General features: G+C 40.7%; 1 protein-coding gene across 1 annotated transcript in view; it reads right to left on the reverse strand.

The window, feature by feature from the left end:
• Positions 1-1,539: 1,539 nt before the first annotated feature.
• Positions 1,540-24,288, reverse strand: part of LOC107190149 (titin-like) — a 42,723-nt gene continuing 19,974 nt past the window's right edge. The window contains exons 17-40 of the mRNA XM_015578902.1: positions 23,574-24,116; positions 22,658-22,912; positions 22,169-22,312; positions 20,452-20,853; positions 19,367-19,768; positions 18,620-18,842; positions 18,351-18,523; positions 17,023-17,162; positions 16,371-16,887; positions 15,819-15,962; positions 15,493-15,744; positions 14,886-15,400; positions 12,865-14,853; positions 11,470-12,472; positions 10,378-10,779; positions 9,364-9,883; positions 9,049-9,220; positions 8,498-8,684; positions 6,067-6,406; positions 5,097-5,829; positions 4,342-4,680; positions 4,021-4,177; positions 3,623-3,789; positions 1,540-2,792 (exon numbers count right to left, since the gene is read on the reverse strand). Of these exons, the coding sequence (XP_015434388.1) occupies positions 2,652-2,792; positions 3,623-3,789; positions 4,021-4,177; positions 4,342-4,680; positions 5,097-5,829; positions 6,067-6,406; positions 8,498-8,684; positions 9,049-9,220; positions 9,364-9,883; positions 10,378-10,779; positions 11,470-12,472; positions 12,865-14,853; positions 14,886-15,400; positions 15,493-15,744; positions 15,819-15,962; positions 16,371-16,887; positions 17,023-17,162; positions 18,351-18,523; positions 18,620-18,842; positions 19,367-19,768; positions 20,452-20,853; positions 22,169-22,312; positions 22,658-22,912; positions 23,574-24,116 (9,860 nt within the window). The 3' untranslated portion in view covers positions 1,540-2,651. The remainder of the gene's footprint in view (positions 2,793-3,622; positions 3,790-4,020; positions 4,178-4,341; positions 4,681-5,096; positions 5,830-6,066; positions 6,407-8,497; positions 8,685-9,048; positions 9,221-9,363; positions 9,884-10,377; positions 10,780-11,469; positions 12,473-12,864; positions 14,854-14,885; positions 15,401-15,492; positions 15,745-15,818; positions 15,963-16,370; positions 16,888-17,022; positions 17,163-18,350; positions 18,524-18,619; positions 18,843-19,366; positions 19,769-20,451; positions 20,854-22,168; positions 22,313-22,657; positions 22,913-23,573; positions 24,117-24,288) is intronic.

Below are 24,288 nucleotides of genomic sequence, written 5' to 3' on the forward strand. Positions count from 1 at the left end.
GGTTTCTTCGCGGTTCTCTGTTATTTTAGCCGCGATAAATCTGCCAAGTGTTGCAGCGGCCACCGTTCGTTCCCTGTCTAGTTGGACGTTTTATTGTTTGATCCATCGTAACGCTGATTAAGAAGCCCGCCTCTATTTCTGGCCTCCCCCTTCCCCGCCGAACAGATCCCCCGCATTTTACAATTATTTTCGGGGTGAGGAGCGTCGCGAATTGTTTTACGAGGCGCGAGAATGAGTCACGAAGACGCGTTCCGATTCGATTCCGTGTGCGTTTCGCAAGCTAACGGCGAATTTACGACGCTCGAAACGTAACGAACGACGTTACTTGTTGTTTGTAATTCCCGCCACTCGCCAGCGGCCAACATGGCGCGCGGTTTCCGAGAACCTGAGAAACCTGGAGAGTTTATGGAATTGCGAAATTTTCAGCTTTTGCACTCGACAGGATCGAGTTTCGTATGCTCTTTAGGTTTTCCACATTCATTTCGTTTTCTGCGTAGTTTCCTTTTTCTCAGATTACATACTTGGACCCCAGAGCCAGACTCCTCTCGATTATCGTCTGGCTTGTTCTACACGATTATTGTCCAGACGTTATCGAGCGCATACTGTGTTGGCCCTCTTCTTTTGTTGCCGAGGCTTCGGGCAAAAAATGAAATTACGAAGCAATTCTCCCTATACGATTATTGTCCCGGCGCGGACCCGTTTTCGGGACAATAATCGAGTGGAGTTTGTGTGTAGAAATGATGAACATTGCATTAAGTCCCCTATGTGATGGAGTTTACATTGTTTGGTTTGGAATTAGATATGGACTTAATATCATTCTTCGAGTATTATGTTAAGAACTAAACGACTTGGAACGAAATAATTTTTGCCATCGGAAAGGGTGAACAATTGGATACAGGAAACATATAAAATGTAATTTTTTAAGAAAAGTGGATTTGATTCAGTTTGGCTCTGGAGTCCAGGTATTCTACTGTGCTACGGTCTTCAGGTCGATTTCGATCTAACCACGGTTTCGTTTCTGGAAAGCCTTCACACGCATTTTCGACTTAATTTTAATCTTGTCTGCTGAGAAATATTCTTAGGTTTCTGAAATGTGCAAGAAAATTGTTACTAATCTGCGTGTTTCTCTATGTGTTAATTCGTGCTGTGTTTCATGTAATTCTAAATAGCAGAGATCAATTTCACAATAATATTTTATCCCATTCTTGAATTCCGAGATGCCATTTCATACTGATCAAAGAGAGAGTCCTGGGGACGTTTTAATCCTTAGAAACTACCCCCAATGTGTCGTGTTAGACCATCGAATCGGCAACAAACCAGGCTTTGTACGTACTTAAAACAATCGTTTTTATTTGCCTTTCCATTGTACAATAATAAATAATCGATTAGTAGAACGTTAAGAAGGATTCTTGCGTGTGTTCACGTGTGTGTAACTATAAATTTTGTTCGCCGGCTAATTTGTATATTTAATTAGCCGGTGTTATGTAATGCGGCGTCAGGGTAATTGTATACACTTATATAACATCGTTTCCATCCCTCGCCGCTTTTTTCTCCCCTATCCCTTTCGCGATTTTCTCTCTCTTTCTTACTCTCACGGTGAGACGGAACGGTCTCCGTCGATCTCGATCGAATTCCTCTTACGGTCGATCGGACACATATATACAACACGGAACCAGAGGGATCGTAAAAAAATCGTTATAAAAAAAAAAAAACATGTCTCGTCGACTCGAAGCACCACCTTCGATAACTCGAACCTCGAATTCCGAATTTCGACGTGGGAAGACGCCGCGGAGACGCGTCTCGCTCGCTGTTCGATGGAAAAATCTATGCTCGTCCACACGTTTGTCTTTCCCGATCGGAAATTCGAGGGAAAAATTACGAGCAAACGCTTCGATTCGTTTCGTTTCTCGTTGTGTCCGCGATATGTACGTTCTCTCTCTCTCTCTCTCTCTCTCTCTCTCTCTCTCTCTCTCGACCGTTTTTTTATTTTTCGTCTATGTGTTTCAGCACCACCTTTCGCGACAATTGTTCTGTTCACGCTCTCTTAATTCCCTACGTGATCTTGTTATATACTCTTTTCCTCTACAGAGAGGTCACTCTACGTCTCGTTTCACTCGCTCGTCTACTTTGAAAATACGACGAGTTAGTACAAACTCCCCGGGCTCGATCGAGACTTTGTATTACGGGGGTGGGTGGGGGGAGGTTCAACGGGATACAGGGTAGAAAAATGGTAACGGGTCTCGCTTGGTTAGGGGTTTCTTTTTTTTTTTAGAGAAAACAACAAAGAAAGCGGAAAAAAAGTGAAGGTACGGACGGGCGTCCTCGATGGAGCACGGTCGACGGAGAAATGCGTAAGATCGAGACAATTGCTTATTAAATTCTTTCTTTCAATTGCTTTGTTTCTATTTTAAATTATACGTTTAATATTTCCTTTGATATAATATCATGGAATACTGAATTTTGAAAGGCAGTTATTTTTTTACTTAAGTGTTCGAGTTGTTTTCTATTTTGGGGTAGAATTTCTTTATTGTTTTTTCCTTGTTCTATGAAAAATTGTCTCAAGCGTGTACACGTTTCTCCGCCAGTCCCTAGAGGCTTATCCCGTCGATTCAATCGCGCTTCGGGTTAGCAATTGAACTTGTATCTTTTATTCAATTCTTACTTTTGACGATGAGTTTGGCGGAGGTTTCTACAGTGCCGGCCGAGGTGGTGGCCCGACAGGTGAAGGTGCCAGTGTCCTCTTCGTAGGTTGTTGCTATCAGGAGGACAGCGTTGTTGCCCTCGTGTATCATCTGGAATTCAAGAATTTTTTTCAATAATGAATAACTTGTTCGATATATAATTCTCTATTAATTAAATCAATACCAGAAGGAATTCGACTCAAAATAATTGGCTGGATGGAAAGTTCCTAAGGTCCTCAACAGCAGAATTATTTGTTATTTATTATTTAATATCATCTTTATTAATACGAATGATACGGATAAATGAGGATAAGTCCCCATTAGTGTACAATGGTATCAATGCTGAAATAGTAATATAAAACGCATATATTTTACAAAATTTTATGAGCCGAATTTCTGAAGCTATGCTATGCCAAAAAAATCTAGCCAAGTACAATAAGAGTTGACAGTGTTACGTATGCGGTTTACAGGGTCTGAAATAGCCATTGATGATTTATAACGATGTGGGAGAAGGAGTTACAATCTATATCTATTTTTCAATTAATTTAATTCTACCAGTTATATACAACTTCGATTCTTTTAGCTAAAAAAGGCACTTAAATCTGCTTCTAGATCGATTTAGTTTTGAAAATTCCTTCTTGATACAGAATGTTCCAGCGATTTGAAGGAATAATCACTTGATAGAACAAAGTCTATTTAATTGAGTAGATACTATAAAATTTGCCAGTCAAAGTAGTGTAATTTTTTTACAAGTTTGATTGAGCTTAATGAAAATGGACTTTGTGCTTATTCGTACGTTTCGTCGGTATTTTTTACAGAAAAAGGAAATCGACAAGTAACTTGTACGTCAAATAAATTTTATCCACACTTGGAAAATAGTACCTGGTCATCAGATCAAATGATTTTTCCTTTCTGCAGTAGAAAGGTCAAGTTTAACTCACCTGGAAGTCAGGTGATTGCGGGATCAGGGCACCTTCGCGATACCATTGGATCGTTGGCTTTGGTTTCGCTGGAGTAACTTGAGTCTTGAACTGAGCCGGTTGTCCTTCCAGAACTATTTGATCCTTCAGTGGCGTGAGTTTCGGTTGGGCATCAGCTGCGTCGGGAGCTAGTTGAAAATATTCGAATTTTGGTTATTCGATGTAAATTTGAGACAGTTAGTGAATGTAAAGGGTGTCATATATTTGTTTTGCTAATGCTTTCGAAAAATTGAAACTAAACGAAAAATATTTAAATCTGTTTCAAATGCATTTATTGCAAGTTTAGTTGTATGCTTGTAAATAGTTTCACACCCTTCTAAACTCAACCTGTGGATTAATTAATTCACAGTAATTCTTACCAAGAACTCTGAGATTAGCTGATGTGGTAACATCGCCAGCTGGGTTTTTGGCGATGCACTTGTAAACACCCTCGTCTTCAGGGAAGGCCTCGGAGATCCTCAAGGTACAGAGCTCACCTTCCTTCTGCATTTGGAAGTACTTGGACGGCTTGATTACCTGTAACAATGAATAAATTCACAAAAAATTGTACATTATTCAAAATCGCATTAATTCTACTAACTTCATCATCAGGAACTTAAATAAACAATATTTATACGCGTCGGCGAAGAAAAGGTAAAAAAGTTGAAAAAAATTCTGTTTAATTTTTATTTTCTTCGTACCTTGTCGCCCTTTTTCCATTGCACCGTTGGCACCGGCTTTCCAGAGATTCTGCAAGCGAAAGCGACGGAAGTTCCCTCTCTAATCGTTTGATCTTTCAACGGCTCGAGAACCGCGGGCGCTTTCTCGACGCCTGGTGTCGTCGGCTTCGCCGTTTTCGTGGGTGACTGAGGTCCTCGTATTGTGCACTCGCCGTCACAACGAGCCTCTCCGGCGCTGTTTATCGCGACGCACTCGTATTTCCCAGAGTCCTCCGGCACCGTTTCTAGGATCAACAAGGTGAATGTATTGTCCTCTTCGAGCGTCTTGTAACGAATGTCTGCTGTCACTTTCTTGCCGTTCTGTAACCATACAAAAACATCAAAATAATAATTAATTTCATTAAAAATTGCAGATTATTGTGAAATTTCTCTCCTAATATTAGAAACATTGTTGTAATTTATATAGTTGCTGTTATTTTAATTTTTTAAAACTCTTAAAGCACCAAGCAGGTACTCCAAGTTGGGACCCGCTGTTGTAAATGAATAAGTAAAGAAAAATGTATAAATACTTGTGATTAGTACGGTCTCTGATCAAATTGAGAATCTAAGAGTATCTATGAAGGAGTGGTTTCACCCTTTAAAGTCGGGTCTCCGCCGATCAAAAGAAATACGTGTCCCTTATTTTTGACTGCTTAACATACATACGAAGTTTCATAAAAATCGTGGGGAGACACTTTCGTGCCTTCCCTTGTAATGGACAAGAAAATAAACGTCACCTTTAACCAATAAACGTCCAGAGGCTTGGTTCCAGTCACTTTAGCGTCAAATCTAGCCAGTTGTCCAGTGGTCACCGATGTGCTCTGAATGGTCGATAGGAAGCTGGGTGGTACCACTCCACCTCTGCCAGGTTGCCTTCTGCGCTCTTCGACAACTAAGTTCGCGCTGCATTTCGCTTTGCCTCCCCGATTCTCAGCGATCACGGAGAAAACACCCGAATCCTCCATGAACACTTGCCGAACGATCAACACGGATTTCGTGCTGAACGTGTAGATCTGAAGGTCAGGCGAGTTCTGGATCGGGAAATCTTCGCGGTACCATTTGATGGTCGGCAATGGATCGCCGTCGAATTCGACCTCGAATCGTGCTTGTTCTTGCTCGAACGCTCTGCAAGGTTGTATCTTCTTCGTGAAGACAGGTGGTTTAGCCGGCTTCACCTGACCTTGGACAACACGCTCTTGAGTCTTCGCCTTGTGCTCCATCTCGGTGGTTTCCGTGGCCGTTATCTTTCTGGTGATCTCTAGATCGCCCTTGATCTCTTTTTGGGTCTGCTTCTGCTTGGCCACGTGGACCTCGCGACCGTGCACCGTGGACTCCGATGGACCAGGAGGATACTTTCCCGATGCCTTTGCCCGTTCCACGTCGATATCCACTTCCGTGGTGTGTTGTTTCTTCACGTACTTCGGGGCAGTTTGCACCGTCTCTTGAGTGATCTCTTCCTTCTTGTCGTCTCTGGAACGTAACAAGCCAGTTAAGTCGTTTGGTTCTGATGTTATTCAATTTTGAACACTGTAGTTACGAACGTAAAAAGAAAAATCAGCGTATATCACTTCGTGAACATTATTATTAGAAAAAGAATCGACAATGATCTGGGTAATTTAATTGAACAAAGTAATCGCCCGGAAATCGAAAAATCTGGCGATGAAAAAAAAGGAAAGTAACAATGATGTGATAAAATAAAATACTCACAAAGTTTCCTCGTATTTCTGGGCCATTCCCTTCGCCATAGAATTCGCCACCACCTTCTCACCAGGAATGGCGAATTGGTGGCTGGTCTCCCTCAGTCGGCTCTCCTTCAGCACCTGTTCCTCTTCGAGGTTCATCAGCTTGCTGTAGTAGTCCTCGTTCTTCTTGCTCTTGACGGACCTCTGCCAGTCGGTTTCCGGTTCCTTGATGATCTTCTGCCCAAGGTGTTCGGTAGCGATCTCGATACCCTGGGAGACGTTGTGGTGTCTCTCGTCGAACACTTTCTCGAGCTCGGTGTTCTGTCGCTCCGTTTGGTATTGGGTCAGCCCGTAATCATACCACGCTGGGGAAAATCCACGTTAGACCGTTCCGTTCTTACGTTCCCGCGCGAACGACAACGCATGCCAGACGAATATGAACCGCTTCGGTTCGCAAACGTTCAATCCACGGTGAAAATGTAACGTTCCACGATGCTAGATGCTAGTTACCATTTTTTTTTTTTAATCGACTGATTATAATTGACGTTGCAGCAATCGAAAGCAGATGGTGTGATTTCTTTCTGTATTTAATCGCAAGTAGGAAAAAATTAGTCCTTTTTTGGAGAAGACTATTTTTTAAGAAAATGGAATTTTCTTATGTTTGTTGGGTAACCGGTATGTAGAAATACAGTAAAGTTCATATCTAGACTTCGGATTTTATGCATTTAATAGGGCTGTGTGAAATATAATAAAATACAAAACTTTCATTGGGTCCAACTTATTTAGATATTAATATGATTTAAGAAATACTTGATTTTAGAATATTAATATGGCATCGACGTCACTGGAACGGTACACTCTCACGACAAGAAATTTCTCTAGTACCACAAGGAAAATACGACACAGTACTTCATTGGCGATGCAACACATATCGACGTCTCCAGCGCGTGGGGTATTGGGTGCCCGGAAACCATACTACGGAGACGGAGATGGGCATCCGGACGGTTGAAGTTAGAGCACGTGGTTAACACGATTTCATTAATTTCTTAAAATCATTCCAACAGTAACAATTCTAAAGTACCACGCCAATTATAGAGAACGTAGTTTCCAACATTTCAAGGGTTCACGATCGCGTGTTCAGAGATCCAGTATTGTTCATAATTAAGAATTTAATTTGTAAGAAGAAAGAAAATGGGGTACATGATTAATATCCCACGAAACCGGGTCTCTGTTACACGAAGGGAAGACGGTGGGTCAACGAGGAACATAAATTCTGTAAAATAACAAAAATTCGTCGCACCGACGCAGGATTAGGTGTGTTTTGACGGTGATACTAACACGACATAGACAGCACTCTGAGAAATACGGACTCTGCTAATTACGGCGAACGGATCAGATCGATGTCAATTATCACGTCAATTAACCCCGCTGGTTTCTTTTTTTTTTTTTACCAATGTCGCTGAATCAACGCGATCGATGAAAGGATGAAGAAAGAATACATTAAATAAAATTTTGATGTGCGACTGAAAAGCAAACGGAATGAAATTGTTTCTGAAAGAGAGAAAAAAATATTAAGAATAATGTATCAACGAGCAACAAACCCCGTTTTCTCCAGTGCAAAAAGGATCGAACGGCACGGAGGTAAATATTTTATCGACGATTTTCGTTACATGTTTTTTTTTTAGGTAATTTTGTTGATTCGACGTCGAAAATATTTGTCTTCGTGCCGGTCGAGTCACATTCGGAAAACAAAAACGACAAAAAAAAAACAATGATGAAACAGACAGTCTAAGAACGTGTGTGTGCTTTCTCGATGGTTTTGTTCCATACCTGAATGCCGGTTTGCGAAACCAAGTAGCCGATACCTGTCACATTTTGCTCGAATATGCCCGTCGAATTCCCGTAACCCCGAAGAAGAAGAAGAAGCCGGTCGAGGTGCTCGGGGATGAGGTCTATCTTTCGAATTCCTTCGTAATATTGGAGAAGGAGGAGGACAGGGGAATCGGTTGGTGTTCGAATAATGGTCTCGAGTGTTTTCTGTACTCGAATAGAATGTATGTGTCGTATCGATATTTTATGTACTGTGTTACCGGTTGTGGCGATCGTAGTCATTTACCTGGACGATCGCACTTGAAATCAAACAACCAGGTTTATCATTCCTTCTCGATTTTCTTTCTCTCGTGTGGTATTATTGTGCCGTTGTTCGATATTGGCGGATTTTTATTTGTTCTCTGTATGTGCTTGCATTCTTTGTGGATAAGAAAACGCTAATTTCACGTCGCTCGACGCTGATTATTATGGAATTTTTTATATTCAGTGTTTTTGGTTCTACTCAGGTGTAGAAGTTTGAACAATTTAGAGGATATTTTTATATGAAATGTTTTCCATGATTGTGGAACACAAAGAATGCAACGACACGTTTCTGTAAGGGAGTCCCTGTTTCTGGATACACTTACGTCTTGGTGAGTTCTTCAATACACCGCGATAATCGTCGCTTCGTGGTTTCACTGTCAGCGTTGTCTCGGTGCGGGATTCACCGACCGAGCTCCTAGCGATTACCTCGACTTTTCCATGGTCGTACTGACGCGTTTTCGGGATGTCCAAGTGATACATGCCGTCGTAGGTGAGCTTGTAACGTGATCCCTGAGTAAACCAGAAACACTTTGTTCGTGTAAAAGTATAAAAGAAAAACGTCTGCGTTATGAAACTGTGTATGTAATTAATAGACTGCTGATTTATTTATGAAATATCCGATCACCGAAAATTCAATATAGCGAAAAGTTTCAGAAAATAAAATAATAAATATAATAGATAAATTTTTCTTTGCATTCAAGTTTCGAAAAAATTATCCATAAAGTCTTATATTTGCATAAACATCCACTGTCTAGTAATTAAATTACGTGGTTTATACATTTACGGTATACTTGCTGTACAAAACAATCTAAAATCTTATAAATTATTTCGTAAGTATCGGACATTAATAATAACAATAATAACTGAAACTTACGTTAACTACAGTATGTCCATTGATAATCCACATAACGCGTGGTCTGGGATGACCAGTGACTCGGCAGCAGAATCTAGAACAATCGCCTTCCTCGACGGTAACGGGTTCCGGTTTACTGACGAAGGTTGGTGGTGCTCGTACCTTCTCCTCTTCACCTTCTTCCTCAGGTACTCTGTAATAAATAGACATCCAATGTGCATGAGAAAATACCTTAGAAATACTGGCGCAATAGATCCCCCTCCAGATATCAATCCCCTAATTGTTCCGGTACATCACGATCAAGGCATAACAAAAATTTATAATTTAAATTCTTACATTTGCCATGCAGCTTCCATCTCCCTGATCTTCTCGATACTCTTCATACCCTTAGGCAGCTGTGACTCGTAAATGATTCCTGGTTTTCCAGCTGTACGAATCACTGCTCGTGTCTCGTCCATACCATAAAGGTTCGTCGCCCTGCAAAGATACTCCCCGCTGTCTTCGGGGTACACCCATCCAAAGTTCATCGCGACGTAACCGAAATCGTAGATGGGCGTGAAACGGTTCTTGTGGGGCAGGGGTTTGCCGTTGAAGAACCATTCGACCTTCATGTTCGGATCACCGACTGGGGCCAATTGACACTCGAACTTCGTGTTGTTCATCTCGACGAGCTCGGTCTGATCCTGGATCTGGGTGACGAAACGAGGTGGTTGTTTCTTGTCCGCGTCGTAGAGGTCGTCCTCGGTCAAATGGACCTCGGACGTGTATTTCTTGATGGTCGCTTCCATTTGCATCAGCGCTTCCGACTTCTTCATACCTTTTGGCACTTGGTTCTGGAGGATGATACTGGGCAAGCCTGTAAAATAATTTGAAGAATAAATGAAAATTATTACCTTGAGTCGTAAAATATCTGTTTTCGTTTTTCAAGACTTTGCAATTAATTGATTTTCGTAACTATTGTTCAGTTTAAATAGTTATAATACTACTGCAGTTGGCAGAAAGAAAGTTTGGTCAGAAATTTCGGTACAAGTTGCCTGTGTAACAAATAATTATTTTTAACAGGTGGGCCCGTTAATCCGCTTTGAATTTATTGGATTTTGATTTATAGGGATACTGTCATCATAATATAATATAAACAATATACACACTGAATCTCATACAGGACACTTCGAACATCTACTTTCAATTGATCTTTCTGTCCTCGGTACTCGTTTCTGTACATATATTTATATAAATCCTGTTTCTTGTTATTACAGATAGAGCTCATACCCAAAGATTTGCCCAATCTTTTTGATACACCTTGTACAGTTATTTTGCACATAATTAATATTTAAAAAGTCTATAATTTACGTTTGCATGAAACTGATGCCTTGGTAGTGTCCTCTCCCAAGTCATTGATGGCCTTGCAGACGTATTCTCCCGAGTCTTCAGGGTAGACATAGAGGATGTCCATTGCCACGAATCCCATGTCGTACGTGGTTCTATATCTGTGTCCAGCTGGGATCATTTTTCCGTTTCGGTACCACTCGATACGCAGGTTTGGATCGTCCTTCGGCTCCACACGACACTCGAACCTGACCGGTTCGGATTCGTCGACGGTCGCTGATTGAATCTGCGTGATGAATTTCGGTGGTTGACGTGGTACCGCATCTTCGGGGGGTGGCTCACTGACAGGTCCACGTTCCAGTTCTTTCAGTTTCTCACCGCTCATGCCGGACGGTAGCTGAGATTCGAAGTCTATCGTTTTCTTGGCTGAAGTGTTGGAAATATTTGTTTGAATTATTTATTGAAAAATACAAGATTTGAAATAGTTTTTGAAGAATAAAATAATTTTTTAGGAACAAAATAACATTTTAGGAATAAAGACATTTTTTCAGGAATAAAATAATAATTTTTCAAGATCAAAATCACTGCTATTGTGACATTTACATTGTGTGGGAGTTTGGGATTTCAGAAATTCCCACTTACGCAAGTATTCTAGTGTTCTTCTATACTAGATCTGTCAAAAGTTATGGTTTCTATTCCATAAGTGTTTAAAAGGCACTAAAGTTAAGGTGATAATAATTATAAATAAAATTTTTGGATTCTAATTTTGATTTAATGGTCTATAATACCAATAACGTTGTCGATTATGTTTATTTCTAAATCAATAGTTCTCCAAACAATGGCGTATAGACAAAAGTATTGTCACTGAACATTAACATATACAGAAGTGCAATTCTTGTGATGAATTAATCGTTCTAATTGTAAAAATTCGTATTCTATGGTAAATAATTAAAAAATCACTTGTCACTAATTACAGTTTTCTATGTCATAGTCACAGTAACGTAACATTAGATTAATTTTTTCCAATTAAGCTCCACTTATAAAAGAGTCTAACGCCCTCAGTCTCAATGGTCCCAGAAATCTCTAATATTTTAAACTTTTTTAACGAGTACTTACATTTGCAAGTGATGGTAGCCTTAGTAGTAGCAGAGCCCCATTTATTGGTCGCCCTACAAACATACTCGCCGCTGTCCCTGGCATAGGTGTACGACATGTCCAAAGATATAAATCCAAAATCATTGATCTGGTGTACTCTGGATCCCGTGGCGAACGATCGTCCATTATGGAACCAGTCGATGCGCATCGTGGAATCGCCGACTGGTTCGACTCTGCAGTCAAAGTGGCTGGCAGCTCCTTCTTCCACTTCAATATCCTTCAGTTCAACGGTGAATCTAGGAGGATTAGGTGTCTCTTCTTCGGTCAGTATTTCGTCCCTCTTGTACAGAGCCTCCTCCAGCTTCTGAATACTCTCTGTTCCGGTCTTAAAGTTAGAAGGCAATTGGGGTTCCAGGATGATTCCTTGGCGGCCACGGACCTGCAGCTTGCAGGAAACAGTGGCCTCACCGTGACGGTTCGTTGCTTTGCAAGTATATAGTCCTGAGTCGCGTTGGTAGCAGTTGGCGACCTCCAGGATTACGAAACCAAAGTCGTGGATCGTCTTGATCCTACTGCCGGCCAGAAGAGGCTTTCCATTATGGAACCACTCTACCCTCATGCTGGAGTCGTTGATGGGTGTCAGTCTGCACTCGAAGTGCGCCAGAGAGTTCTCCGCCAGTGTCAGATCAGACGGTGTAGTGATGAACTCTGGTGGTTTGCCCGTGTCGTCTTCAGGGGTAGCTGCGCTAGGCTCGTTTCCAAGACCTTCTAGCTCGGCGATCTTATCGATCGTGCTCTCCATTCCCTTTGGCAATTGGGATTCCAGGATTATACTGCGCTTGCCTGTGCATTTCATCGAGCAAGTGGTCACCGCCTCGCCGTACTCGTTCGACGCTCGGCAACTGTACTCCCCAGAGTCCTCTGGATAGATCGGCGAGATCTCGAGGATCACGAATCCGAAGTCACAGAAGGTGCGGAAACGAGAGCCGGTACGCAATGGTTTCCCATTCCAGAACCATTCGACCTGCAAGCAAGTGGAATCGTATCATCTTTGTGAATGATGATTGTTAAATTTTTATTTGTTGCTGGAGATTAACTTGAAGTTAGGATAGGTTAGGAATAGTATATTGGGAAATATTTTTTACCAAACTTACTTTTTTGCGATGAATGATAATTCACGATAAATCATGAAGCTCTATTAGCTCATCACACTGTTGAATTGTTAGAATAAAAAAAGATACGTTTCTACGACTAACTTTGTAATTCAGATTGTAAATGTTAGTAGTGAATTTTAAGTCGAATTAATCAAAACCTTGAAGTATCGAAGTCTTTGATAAATAGAAGGCAAGTATCAGAATTTAATTTTCTAAGAACATAGTAAAGAATCACAACAGTTAACAAGCAACACGGTATTACCTTTAGTTTTGGATCGTCAGTAGGTGTAAGTCTAGCTTCAAAGTGCGCGCTTTCGCCTTCACGAAGGCCATCGATGTTACTTAGCGGTACAGTGAACATCGGAGCCTTTCCACGCTCTTCGACGACCTTCTCGTCTTTCGTTCGAATCATCGAATCTTCCAAAGTCTGAATCTTCTCCAAACCGCCCTCCATTCCTTTAGGAAGCTGTGACTCCAAAATCAGACTAGCTTTCGAGAAGCACTTCAACGTAGCCTTGGTACTGTCTTCACCGTATTTATTAAAAGCCCTGCATTCGTAGACTCCAGAGTTCTCTTCGTAGCAATAGAGGAGATCCAGGATCACTATACCAAAATCGTGGAAGGTCCTGTACCGATGTCCATGAGGAAGTTTCTTGCCATTGTAATACCATTCGACCTTCAAGTCTGGGTCAGCCACGGGAGTAAGCCTGGCCTCGAAGTGAGCAGACTGTCCCTCGACCAGTTTCGTGATGTCAGAAATTTGGGTAATGAACTTCGGTGGTTCAGCGACAGGTGTGGTTGGAGTGGCGGGTTGTTCGCCGCCAAAGCTTTCTAGTTCGCGGATTCTGGCAAGGGAATCCGGTTGAAGTGAGTCATCGTGTGCCATCACCCCGGCGATGTCCATTACCACGAAGCCAAAGTCTGACACCATTTTGAATCGGGAAGAGTGTCTCAACGGCTGTCCATTGTGGAACCATTCTACCTTCATATGAGGATCTCCAACAGGAATAAGGGTACACTCGAAGTGCGCCGATTGGCCGTCCTTGAGACCCTCGAGAGATTGAATCTGAGTGGTGAACTTAGGTTTCTGTCCCTTAGACTTGTCGACGCATTCCAGTTGCACGCTGATTTCAGCACGGCCCCATTTGTTAGTAGCTCTGCAGGAGTAAGTGCCAGAGTCTTCGATCTTCGTTCCAAGAACTTCGAGGACGACCATACCGAAAGCATAGACGGTTCTCGTTCGATGACTGGCTTCCAATGATTTTCCATTGTAGAACCATTCGACGACCATAGTCTGGTCGCCAGTTGGAGTCAAGGAAGCTTCGAAGTGGGCTATTTCACCCTCGGAGAGATTCGTCAGATTTTCGAATTGAGACGTGAAGACAGGTGGATGTCCTTCCTCGCTCTCGGGTGGTCCACCTTCCTGTTTCTTCAGGGATTCTTCGAGGTCCTGGATGGCCTCCAGACCCTCTTTGCCCTTAGGATGCTGCGACCTCTCGATGACGTTCTCTTTGGTCGAACAGTAGACAGTTGTCGAAGTGAACGCCTCGCCAGCCTTGTTGTACGCTTTACAGGTGTAAATTCCAGAATCACGATCGTAGACGTCCGTCAGGTCCAAGGTGACGAAGCCGAAATCGCTGGTCATCTTGAAACGAGCCCCATGCTCCAAGGCTTTGCCATTGAAGTACCATTCGATCTTCAGATTTGGATCCTCCTTTGGTTCCACCTGGCCTTCCAGATGAAGAGGTTCAGACTCGCCCAATTTGAACTCTGGTTGTAGAGGGACCGTCCAGATTGGTTTAGGATACTCGTGTTCAGGTCCGTCCTCCGGTCTCCTGTACTTGGACAAGTAAGCATCTTCCGCTTCCTTGACTTTCTCCAGGCCAGCTTCTCCTTGAGGATGCTGGGTCTGCAAATAGATGTTCTGTTTGCTAATACACTTCAGGGTGCCGGATGTCTGTGCAGAACCCTTCGAGTTTGTAGCTTTCACGATGACTACTCCAGAGTCCTCCTCGTAAGCGTGGTTGATGTCCAGAGCAACGTAACCGAAATCGTAGGTTGATTTGAACCTGGCTCCCGTTGGTAGGGGCTTTCCATTGATGAACCACTCGATCCTCATCGTTGGGTCTTTCGATGGTTCCACGTTGCACTCGAAGTGCACGTTGTCGCCTTCGACGCATTCCACGTTGTTCAGATGAGTGATGAAGACTGGTTCTTCGTAAGTCGGTTCTGGTTGCTCCGCGGAAGAAACGTGCGGTTGTTCGAGGGCATCGATTTTTAAGCCTCTCCGTGGAGATTGGTGGCCTTGCACGTGTAAATGGCCGAATCATCTGATCTCAGTCCATTGATAGATAGAGTCACCAAACCGAAGTCGAAGGTACTACGAAGTCTGGTACCAGTTTGAAGAGATATTCCGTTCTTGAACCATTCTACGCGAAGATTCGGATCGGCTCTTGGTTCAACCTGAGCCTCGAGGTAGACGTGTTGTCCTTCTACCAGCTTGTCGTAGCTTTCCAGATGCTTCGTGAATACCGGAGCTTGTTGCGGTGTCGTGTCGACGAACATTTCAGGTACTTTGTTCATCTCGGCTTCCTTCAGTTGGATCTTCTGCCAGGCGTCAGGTTGCAGACTGTCGGCATCGATTGCCGAACGTGCTTTTACCTTCAACGAAATCGAGGACACAGCTTCGCCGGCTTTGTTGATCGCTTTACACGTGTACACACCGGAATCTTCCGTTATGACCTTCAGGATGTCCAAGGTCACGTATCCGAAGTCGTGACTCACGTGGAAACGGGAACCTGTGGCGAGAATCGTGATATATAAAATAACGGATAAATGAAAATTAAATAGTCTGTATCCCTCGTTTCTCTGTGTGACCCTGAATCCTTACCCATTTTCAGCTCGACTCCGTTTATGTACCACTCGAATCTTAAACTGGCATCGCCAACAGGGACCACTCTGCACTCGTATCTAGCCATCTGACCTTCCCAGAGTTCCGTGGGCCCGGTCAATAATTGAGTGAAAATGGGTTTGTCGAACATCTTCTCCGGTTCATCAGGTCGACCTGGTTTGTCAGCCTCGAGTTGGGCGATCTTACGCTGCGCTTCAGGGTGCTGGGTCTCCAATTGTATACTGGCCTTACCTGCACACGATCAATTATTGACATTAGAAAATACTAATTTTTTTCTAAAAAATATTGCGAAATACGATACTTACTCTTGATCCTCATCGAAGCCGTTGTAACTGCTTCGCCGAGTGCGTTCGTTGCCCGGCACATGTAGACACCCTCATCTTCTTCACGTATGTGGGTAATAGCCAATGACACGTATCCGAAATCGTGGACTTTAGTTATTCTTGAGCCTGAATGACGAAAAAATTACGTGAATCTTCAATATTCGGCAATGCGTTGATTTTTTAGAGGCGAGTATTGAGAGCCTAAATGCTTGATCACCTAGTGTCTCTTTCTTGAATAGAGTCAGTAATTTAAACTTCAAAATCGATCATTAAAACACTACGATAGTATTAAATTTCATCAGTTTTATAGATGGACGTGATTTATTTCCTTAATACCTGATTATGAATTGATTACAATTGTACTACACGTCTCTACTCTATTATACTGTATATTTTTTTTTTTAAATCTCCTTTATTTATGTACTAGTCTTACTATTACTGTACAGATTTTGTATGAATACAGTACAATGGTCAGACACCATTCCAAAACCTCTTTGCAAAGACATAAAATTCGAATTTCAATTACGAACTTACTTGTTTCAATTGGAATTTCGTTTCTGAACCACTCGACCTTCATCGTGGGGTCTCCAACAGGGATCAATCTGCACTCGAAGTGAGCGGTCTGTCCTTCAGGTATGGCGTCGATATTCTGCAACGGTTGGGTGAAGACAGGTCGTTGTCTGGTCTGTGGCTCCGGTACTTCCGGTCGCTTCCAAGGCTGTTGGGATTCGAGTTCACGGATTTTGTCCATGCCCTCTGGACGCTGGGAGTCCAAAATGATGTTATCCCTTGGGATAACTCTGAGCTTGATCGAAGAGACGCACTGGCCAAGAGCATTGATCGCCTTCACGGAATATTCGCCGGCATCTTCAGGGACAGCGTGGCCGATGTCCAAGGCTACGTAACCGAAGTCGAAGGTCACGTGGAACCGCGAGGCCGATGGTAACGGTTTGCCATTGTGGAAGAACTCGATCCTCAGGTTGGCGTCGTGAAGAGGCTCGACTTGGCACTCGAAGTGAGCTGTCTGCCCTTCGTATACTTCGGTCGTGCCCTGAGAAATGTTTAAATATACGAAATGTGAATATTAGTGTGAAATAATAAATCGAACGTAATATTGGATATTATTTTATTGGCTGGAAAGGGATGAATGGTTAAAAGAAGAAAGTGTAAATTAGGGAATCTTTACCCTCAGTTCAGTGACAAATCGTGGCGGTGTCACTGGCGGTTCTTCGACTTCCAAACGGGCTGGACGCCCTTGAGCTTCGAGCTCGCGGATCTTTTCAAGGCCATCGGGATGCTGCGTATCTAGGAGAATACTGCGACGAGCTGCAAAGAAAAATTTGACATTAAAAATATTTTTAATTCTGTTATTAACATAATATTATGTAATGAACGAGGGAATGTATAAATTACTGTTCCAGATGCTTCATTTTAACTCAGTTGTAAGAAATATTAATTGGCTCTACAGTTTCTGATTTTTTCAAATCGACAGGGTCTTTCTTGTAAACCTCGAAATGTAACACGACGACCGTTATAACGACATTTTGTACTTTGACAAGTATTTTTTAATTCACTTCTGTCGTTGCAGTGTTTATGAGTATGGAAATTTGATTCGGATTTTCTTCTGGCTCCAAGATAGATTTCAGTTTTAGGATATGCTTTTGAACAACGATCTGTTGCTGTTTTGCATAGGTTCCTCGGATAGCAATAATTATCTTGTATTGTACGAGGTTCAGTAAATTGTCTGTTCCATTTACAAGTTGTCAACGAGAACGATCCGAATCTAGGTTTCATACTGGACAAATTTTCTCTTTGCATCGATGGTGGACAACAAATTCTTTTCTCGTGACAGTGTTCGTATGTGTTCTTGTTTTCCGGAAGTTTCACAGGTCGGAAGGAAGGTGGAGGGTAACGTTTATACGTTGCTAAATAGTTATTATGATAGTGAAAATTATTTGAAATTACGATTGATAATTATAAGGAAGGTACATATTAATAGAATTATTTATATTAATTTTGAAAATAAAAGGAAGAACGTTTTTAGAGATATAAACTTGTCGTATTCGCGATCTTATTACAAGGGAACTACTTACTTGTACTTCCAATGTAAAGTACTTTACTTTACTATGCAGTATATTATTTTACAAATTACATTAATATTAATATTATTTCGTAAATTAAAGAATTTCTACTCATCTATCCAAGAAAAGCTTTTTACATAAAAAATGATACAGACTAAAATTTGTTTCGAGCACTTATGAATGTACTGTTAAATAATCGTTAGACGTTTTTAATCGTTTAAATTTAACGTAGAATGTTAGAAAGTTGTGATGAATATTTTTCAAGTTTTTTTTTCAAACATATCGTTAATTTAGAAAAGAATAGTGATTCACTCATTGGTAGACCGAATATACAATATTTTCCAAAATACAATTTTGTGTATTTACACTATTTACCTTTTTCTGTCCTAAATTATCAATGATTCAGGTTTTAAATTGAATGGAATATACTTACAGCCAACTTTGATGGTGCAAGTGTTGACAGCCTCGCCGGCCAAATTGGTAGCTTTGCACATGTAAGTGCCAGAATCTTCAGAGTATGTGTAAAGAATGTCAAGAGCCACATAACCGAAGTCGTGGGTCTTGCGGAAGCGATGTCCAGTCCTTACAGCGACTCCATTTACGAACCTAATTAAAAAATTAGGAAACATTAGAAATGTTGTCCATGATTTAATTAATATTAATGAAATTTAACGATAAATTCGAGTCAAACTGAGTGATTACCATTCTATCTTCAAGTTTGGATCGTTGATAGGTTCGACGCGGCATTCTAAGTGAGCGTGTTCGCCTTCCTTTAGGTGATCCAGGTTGTTGAGCGGTGTCAGGAAGACTGGCTTCTGGTGTACAACCTCTTTCTCAACCTCTTGCTTTACCTCCACGGTCTCTAACTCGCGAATCTTTTGCAAACGCTGAGCGTCCAAGGTATCCAAATAAAGACCTTGTTTTGCTGTTCGAGAAAAATAAGTATCGTTAAGTCTTTACTTTGTTCGCCGAAGATATTGAAACCGAATTTCGAATTAATTGCTGGTCAACTTATAAATTTGGGCATATCTAAAGGTTATAGAACACGTTCGAGATCTGAAGTTGTCGACAGTTTGACAGAAGTTCGTAATTAATTTAGAAAATCTTTCGTACCTAAACTTTATGATTTGTAGCGTGTACCAATATGAAAAAAAATCATAAAAAAAAGTCACCTTACTATTCCTTGAATTAACCTTGATGCGAGCTAAAATCGAATTAAAAAAATATACTTCCATATCTCGTGATTATTGTCAAATGAGTTTACAAGTTTCTCTGATAAAGAATATAATTAAAAATTAACGTCTGAGATTGGGCCAAATTGATCCGAACAGTGCATAAGTATTAAAAAAGCGTTTAAAGTTTTGTAACATGAAGTCCGTAGAAAATAATAAAAATATCTATCTTAAGGTTCAATTTTTCCTGTATCTTTGAGACGTTTTAATTACTCACAGTCGACGCTGATGACGCAAGTGGTAACTGCTTCACCGACAGCGTTCCTTGCTTTGCACATGTAGGTGCCAGAGTCCTCTGGATAAGCGTAGAGGATATCCAGAGCGACGTAACCGAAATCGTAAGTGGTCTTAAATTTGTGACCCTGTGGGATAGGTCTTCCATCCCTGTACCATTCGACCACCATGGTAGGATCGTTCACAGGTGTCAAGGTCGCCTCCAGGTGGGCGCTCTTGCCTTCAGGCAGGTGTTCGATGTTCTTCAACGGACGTCCGAATTTCGGTTTCTCTGCGATGATCAGTTCTTCTTCATCCACGCGTTTGTAGCGTGAATCGTCTTCTAGATACTGTATCTTCTTCAGGGCACTTTCGTGTTGAGTTTCACGGATGATGGAAGCGCGAGCTGTAAAATAACATCAGTTAAAATGGCTCTGCCTGGTCGACACGAATATGCACTTTGAGGACAGAAGGGTTGAGAATAATTTTTAATGTTACGATAATATGAAACAACATAAACAACGTGAAACACCAAAAAAAGAAGAGTGGCCATCTATTGAGTGTACATTACAGAAGCGGATCTGTGTTTCGAAGCAGTGGGAACTATAAAGCGGAGATATGGGGTTTCTAGGTGACACAGAAGGCGTGATTACATCCACCTACTGTTCTGGTGTGATGTATTTTTTGGGGGATCTCGTAAAAGTATCAATTATTTAAAAACCGATCCCCTCGAACATCTTCGAAACCGAAAAATGTTTCAAATAAAAGTTCAATGGCGTTGAGGGGAATATAATTTCACCTGAGTCATTTCTTTGTACGTGAAGGTGTACAGGATATATGAATACCAAGTTTGGTTTTTTAAACGAAAAACAGATAAAACGATATTAACACATTCTCCACGTAATATAACAATGTATTCAACCAAAATAATTCAAGACTTAAACATTCACAATGTTAAATATTTAAGATAAAAATATTCGAAAATGATCATTCGAGAGATACTTCTACGTAGATCCCACCAGGACACCTCCCTAAAACTTCCAAGACGTATTCGGAAGGAAGCTGCACGTTTCTCAGGGTGCTACTTACATTTCACGTCGAGATTGATCGAACTCTGGGCCGATCCCAGTCTATTGGTGGCCTGGCAGGTGTAAGTACCAGAGTCCTCGGCGTACACCGTCAACACGTCCAACGCCGCGAACCCAAAGTCACAGGTGGTTCGGTACCTGTGACCGGTGGAGAGCGGTTTACCATTGTGGAACCATTCGACCTTCATGGTCGGGTCCGGATAGGGTTCGATGCGGCACTCATAGTGTGCGCTTTGACCCTCGACTAGGCTGGTGGGCCCGTTCAATTGGACCGTGAAACGGGGTTTCTCCTTCACGACGATCTCTTCTTCCTCGCGGCGCTGGTATCTGCTGGTGTCCTCTAGGATCTGGATCTTCGATAACGCGCTCTCGTGCTGCGACTCGAATTGCAGCGCTGCTTTCGCTGTGTCGGGGAAGAGTCTTTGTCAGTGTGTAAGTTTGTATGTGGTGGTGATGTGAATGGCGATGGAACATTTGACACAGCGAACTTCTTTTATTTCGTATAATTTAAAAAAAAAACGTGAATTTCTTAAAAATTTAATTCTTCTAAAATTTCTTTAATTTCAATAATTTCAATAATTTCAATAATTTCTTTATTTCGTTTATTTCTTTAATTTCGTTTATTTCGTTTATTTCTTTAATTTCTAATTTTTTTACGTTCTTTCATTTCTTTACTGTGTTTAATGTCTTTAATGTCTGTAATATTTTTAATTTCTTTAATTTCTTCAATTTCTTCAATTTCTTCAATTTCTTCAATTTCTTCAATTTCTTCAATTTCTTTAATGTCTTTAATTTCTTTAACTTTAACTTCAGAATACTTTCAATAAAGAAAATAAATGATTAACTAAATTTTCATTCATTCAATAAATAATAAATAAATAGTTAAGGTCAATGCATAAAATTCTGAATTTGCATAAAAGTCCGCAGTCTATAACTTTCATTTATACAGTTTTTTTAAGAAGAAAGTATTGCTTATTAGAGTTCCCTTTAATTGACCTAAAAAATGTTCTTTCATAAAAACATTTATATTAAATTTAGTTATAAATTAATAGTTGTTTACAAATAAATTGTGTATAAAAATTTGATTAATATTTGCATGTGCACTGAACTGATACTTTTTGTAACTTCCTCTGATTTACCATTTAATTATTTAGTAACAGTATAATAGTGGGGGTAACAATTCCATCAATTAATTTTTCATAAAAATTCTAGTAATAAAAAGAATAGAAGTGGTAACAACATATACCACTGTACCATTGTATCATAATTAAACATAAAAAAAAAACATATTATTCAGAAAACATTTATTCATCAAAATATCCATCGCCGAGTATATTAAAGATGGAATAGCGTAAAGTACCGAGAAAAATTAGGGTTACGGTGCTTGTTCGTAACATGTATCGACGTTTTGTTAAATTCGTTGTAAAAAATTGTCGTGGAGCTTACTTTTACGATGACAATTGAAATTCAAGTATTCTAGTACTGTTTTCGTGAATTTTGCGAAGAACACAAAGATCCACCAAAAAAATAGACATATAAAAATTCTACGGGCATTCCACCAAAAGAAGGAAGACAATTGCTGCACACAAAATACAAAAATCTACTCGTAAGCAGCTGTTTTCTACAGATTGAAAGCTCGCCTGTAGGTTACGAAAGCGATGCTACCAAAAAAATTGAAGCTCCACTTTTCTACGTACTTTTTGTCTCTTTATACTTACACTGAACGAAGAGTGTCGCGGATGTGACTGCCTCTCCGAGGTCGTTCACTGCACGGCAAGTGTAAGTACCTGAGTCCTCTGGGTTAACATATTTCATGTTCAGAGCGACGTAACCGAAATCGTGCATTGTGGTCACGCGATTGGCTGTAAAAAAATAATCAATTATTTTCATAAATACAATATCAAGTGTATTGTAGATTTTGTTAATTTCAATTATTTATCAACCATCCTCGAATTTCTAGGCTTTCGAATACATTCTCTATTTGTAATACAATTTTGATACAATATTTTGTATAAGAAAAAGTGGCTCATATTACAATAATTTAATATTTTATAGAATTATTTTAATTAATCAAAATTATTTATCAATTAGTTTTATATTTCTAAGAACTTCTAATCTATTCCTTTTTTTTTGTCGTAAAATTTGTTTACTTAAACTGGCGATTCAAAGATGTGATGTTGCATAAAAAAATTCAAAATTGCACTCACAGGCTGAAATTGGAACTCCGTTTCGCAGCCATTCCACTTTCAATTTGGAATCGCCAACAGGGATCACACGAGCCTCGAAATGAGCCGCCTGGTTTTCGGCGACTTTGAGGTCTTTGATGGGCATTGTGAATACTGGTGCTTGAGTAACGGTCTCTTCTGTTGTGGTTTTGCGTTGGTAACGCGAGGTATCCTCCAAATAACGAAGACGCTGAAGAGCCTCTTCGTTCTGAGTTTCCATGTAGATCGATTTTTTCGCTGTTGGGAAAAGATCAGCATTAACTTTACTGTTTTTAAAATGCTAACAAAATTGAGTATTTTCTTAGAAGAATTTTCATAGTATCTTCCTAAATCAACTAGAATATTTCCATATTATTTAAGTGTAAACAGAAACTGAATTAGTTTCATGTCTAAGATTAATTTTCGAATTATCAGTGATGTCACTTCGTATCAGTATTATATTTTCTACTGATACTGAATTACGTACTTAAGGAATCAAATGTACTCGATAAGAATTTCGACCCGAAATTAGATACTATCTCGAAAACCAGAGGAGATACATGAAAACTTCTAATGGACGTGGTTTGCAGTTTTTTATGTATAATAATATGGTGCTAACAAATTGTCCAAAATATAATTTGTTTATAACAAAAAAATTTCGGATCGAAACTTCGAGGGGTGGTTTCACCCCTTAAAGTCGCGTCTCAGCCGATAAAAAAAAAATACGTATCCCTTATTTTCGACTGCTTAACAGACATACGAAGTTTCATAAAAATCAGAAGTAGACACTTCCGTGCCTTCCCTTCTAAGTCAAAGTTACCCCAACTTGCGGTAAGGTAAATAAAATAACCGCATAAAATCCACAATCTACTGAACAGTCCCTTCTAGTATAGCATAAATAAATAATGAAACAACTTACAATGAACAACCGCAGTTGCCGAAGTGATCGCCTCTCCGATAATATTTTTGGCACGGCATGTGTAAGTTCCAGAGTCCTCTGGATACGCATACATGATGTCCAACGCGACGAAACCAAAGCTGTTCGTCTCGACGAATCTGGATCCAGCTTTGACCGGTTTGTTGTTGTGGAACCACTCGACTTTCATCGTCACATCGGACACAGGGATCAATCTGCATTCGAAGTGAGCTCTTTGACCCTCCTTGATCTCCACATTATTCAAGGATGTCGTGAAGATCGGCGCCTGGGTGGTCGTTTCCTCGACCACTTCCTGACGATGATACTTTGTTCTGTCCTCTAGATAGTGGATCCTTTCGAGACCGAGCTCGTTCTGTGTGTCCGTTAAGACCTGGGCTGTTGATCGACAGGTCAGTGTGCATGACACCTCGTCGCTGCCTACGAGATTTACAGCGCGACAGGTGTAAGTGCCGGAGTCCTCGGCGATCAGATCGATCACGTCCAGAGCGACGTAGCCGAAGTCGTGTATTGGACGGAATCGGTGTCCTGTTGATGAAACGTATTTACCGATGCATTACAAAATGGAAAATCTTATACGTTTAACAAATATTATAGTTGTTATAAAACCCCCTTTGAAGCACATGATGTTCTAACAAAAAAATTCCTTGTTGCACAGAAATTTTATTTTTATAAAATGTGACGAAACAGTAATATTTTA

This window comes from Dufourea novaeangliae, unplaced genomic scaffold, assembly GCF_001272555.1.
Source record: "Dufourea novaeangliae isolate 0120121106 unplaced genomic scaffold, ASM127255v1 scaffold168, whole genome shotgun sequence".
Classification (NCBI taxonomy): Eukaryota; Metazoa; Arthropoda; class Insecta; order Hymenoptera; family Halictidae; genus Dufourea; species Dufourea novaeangliae.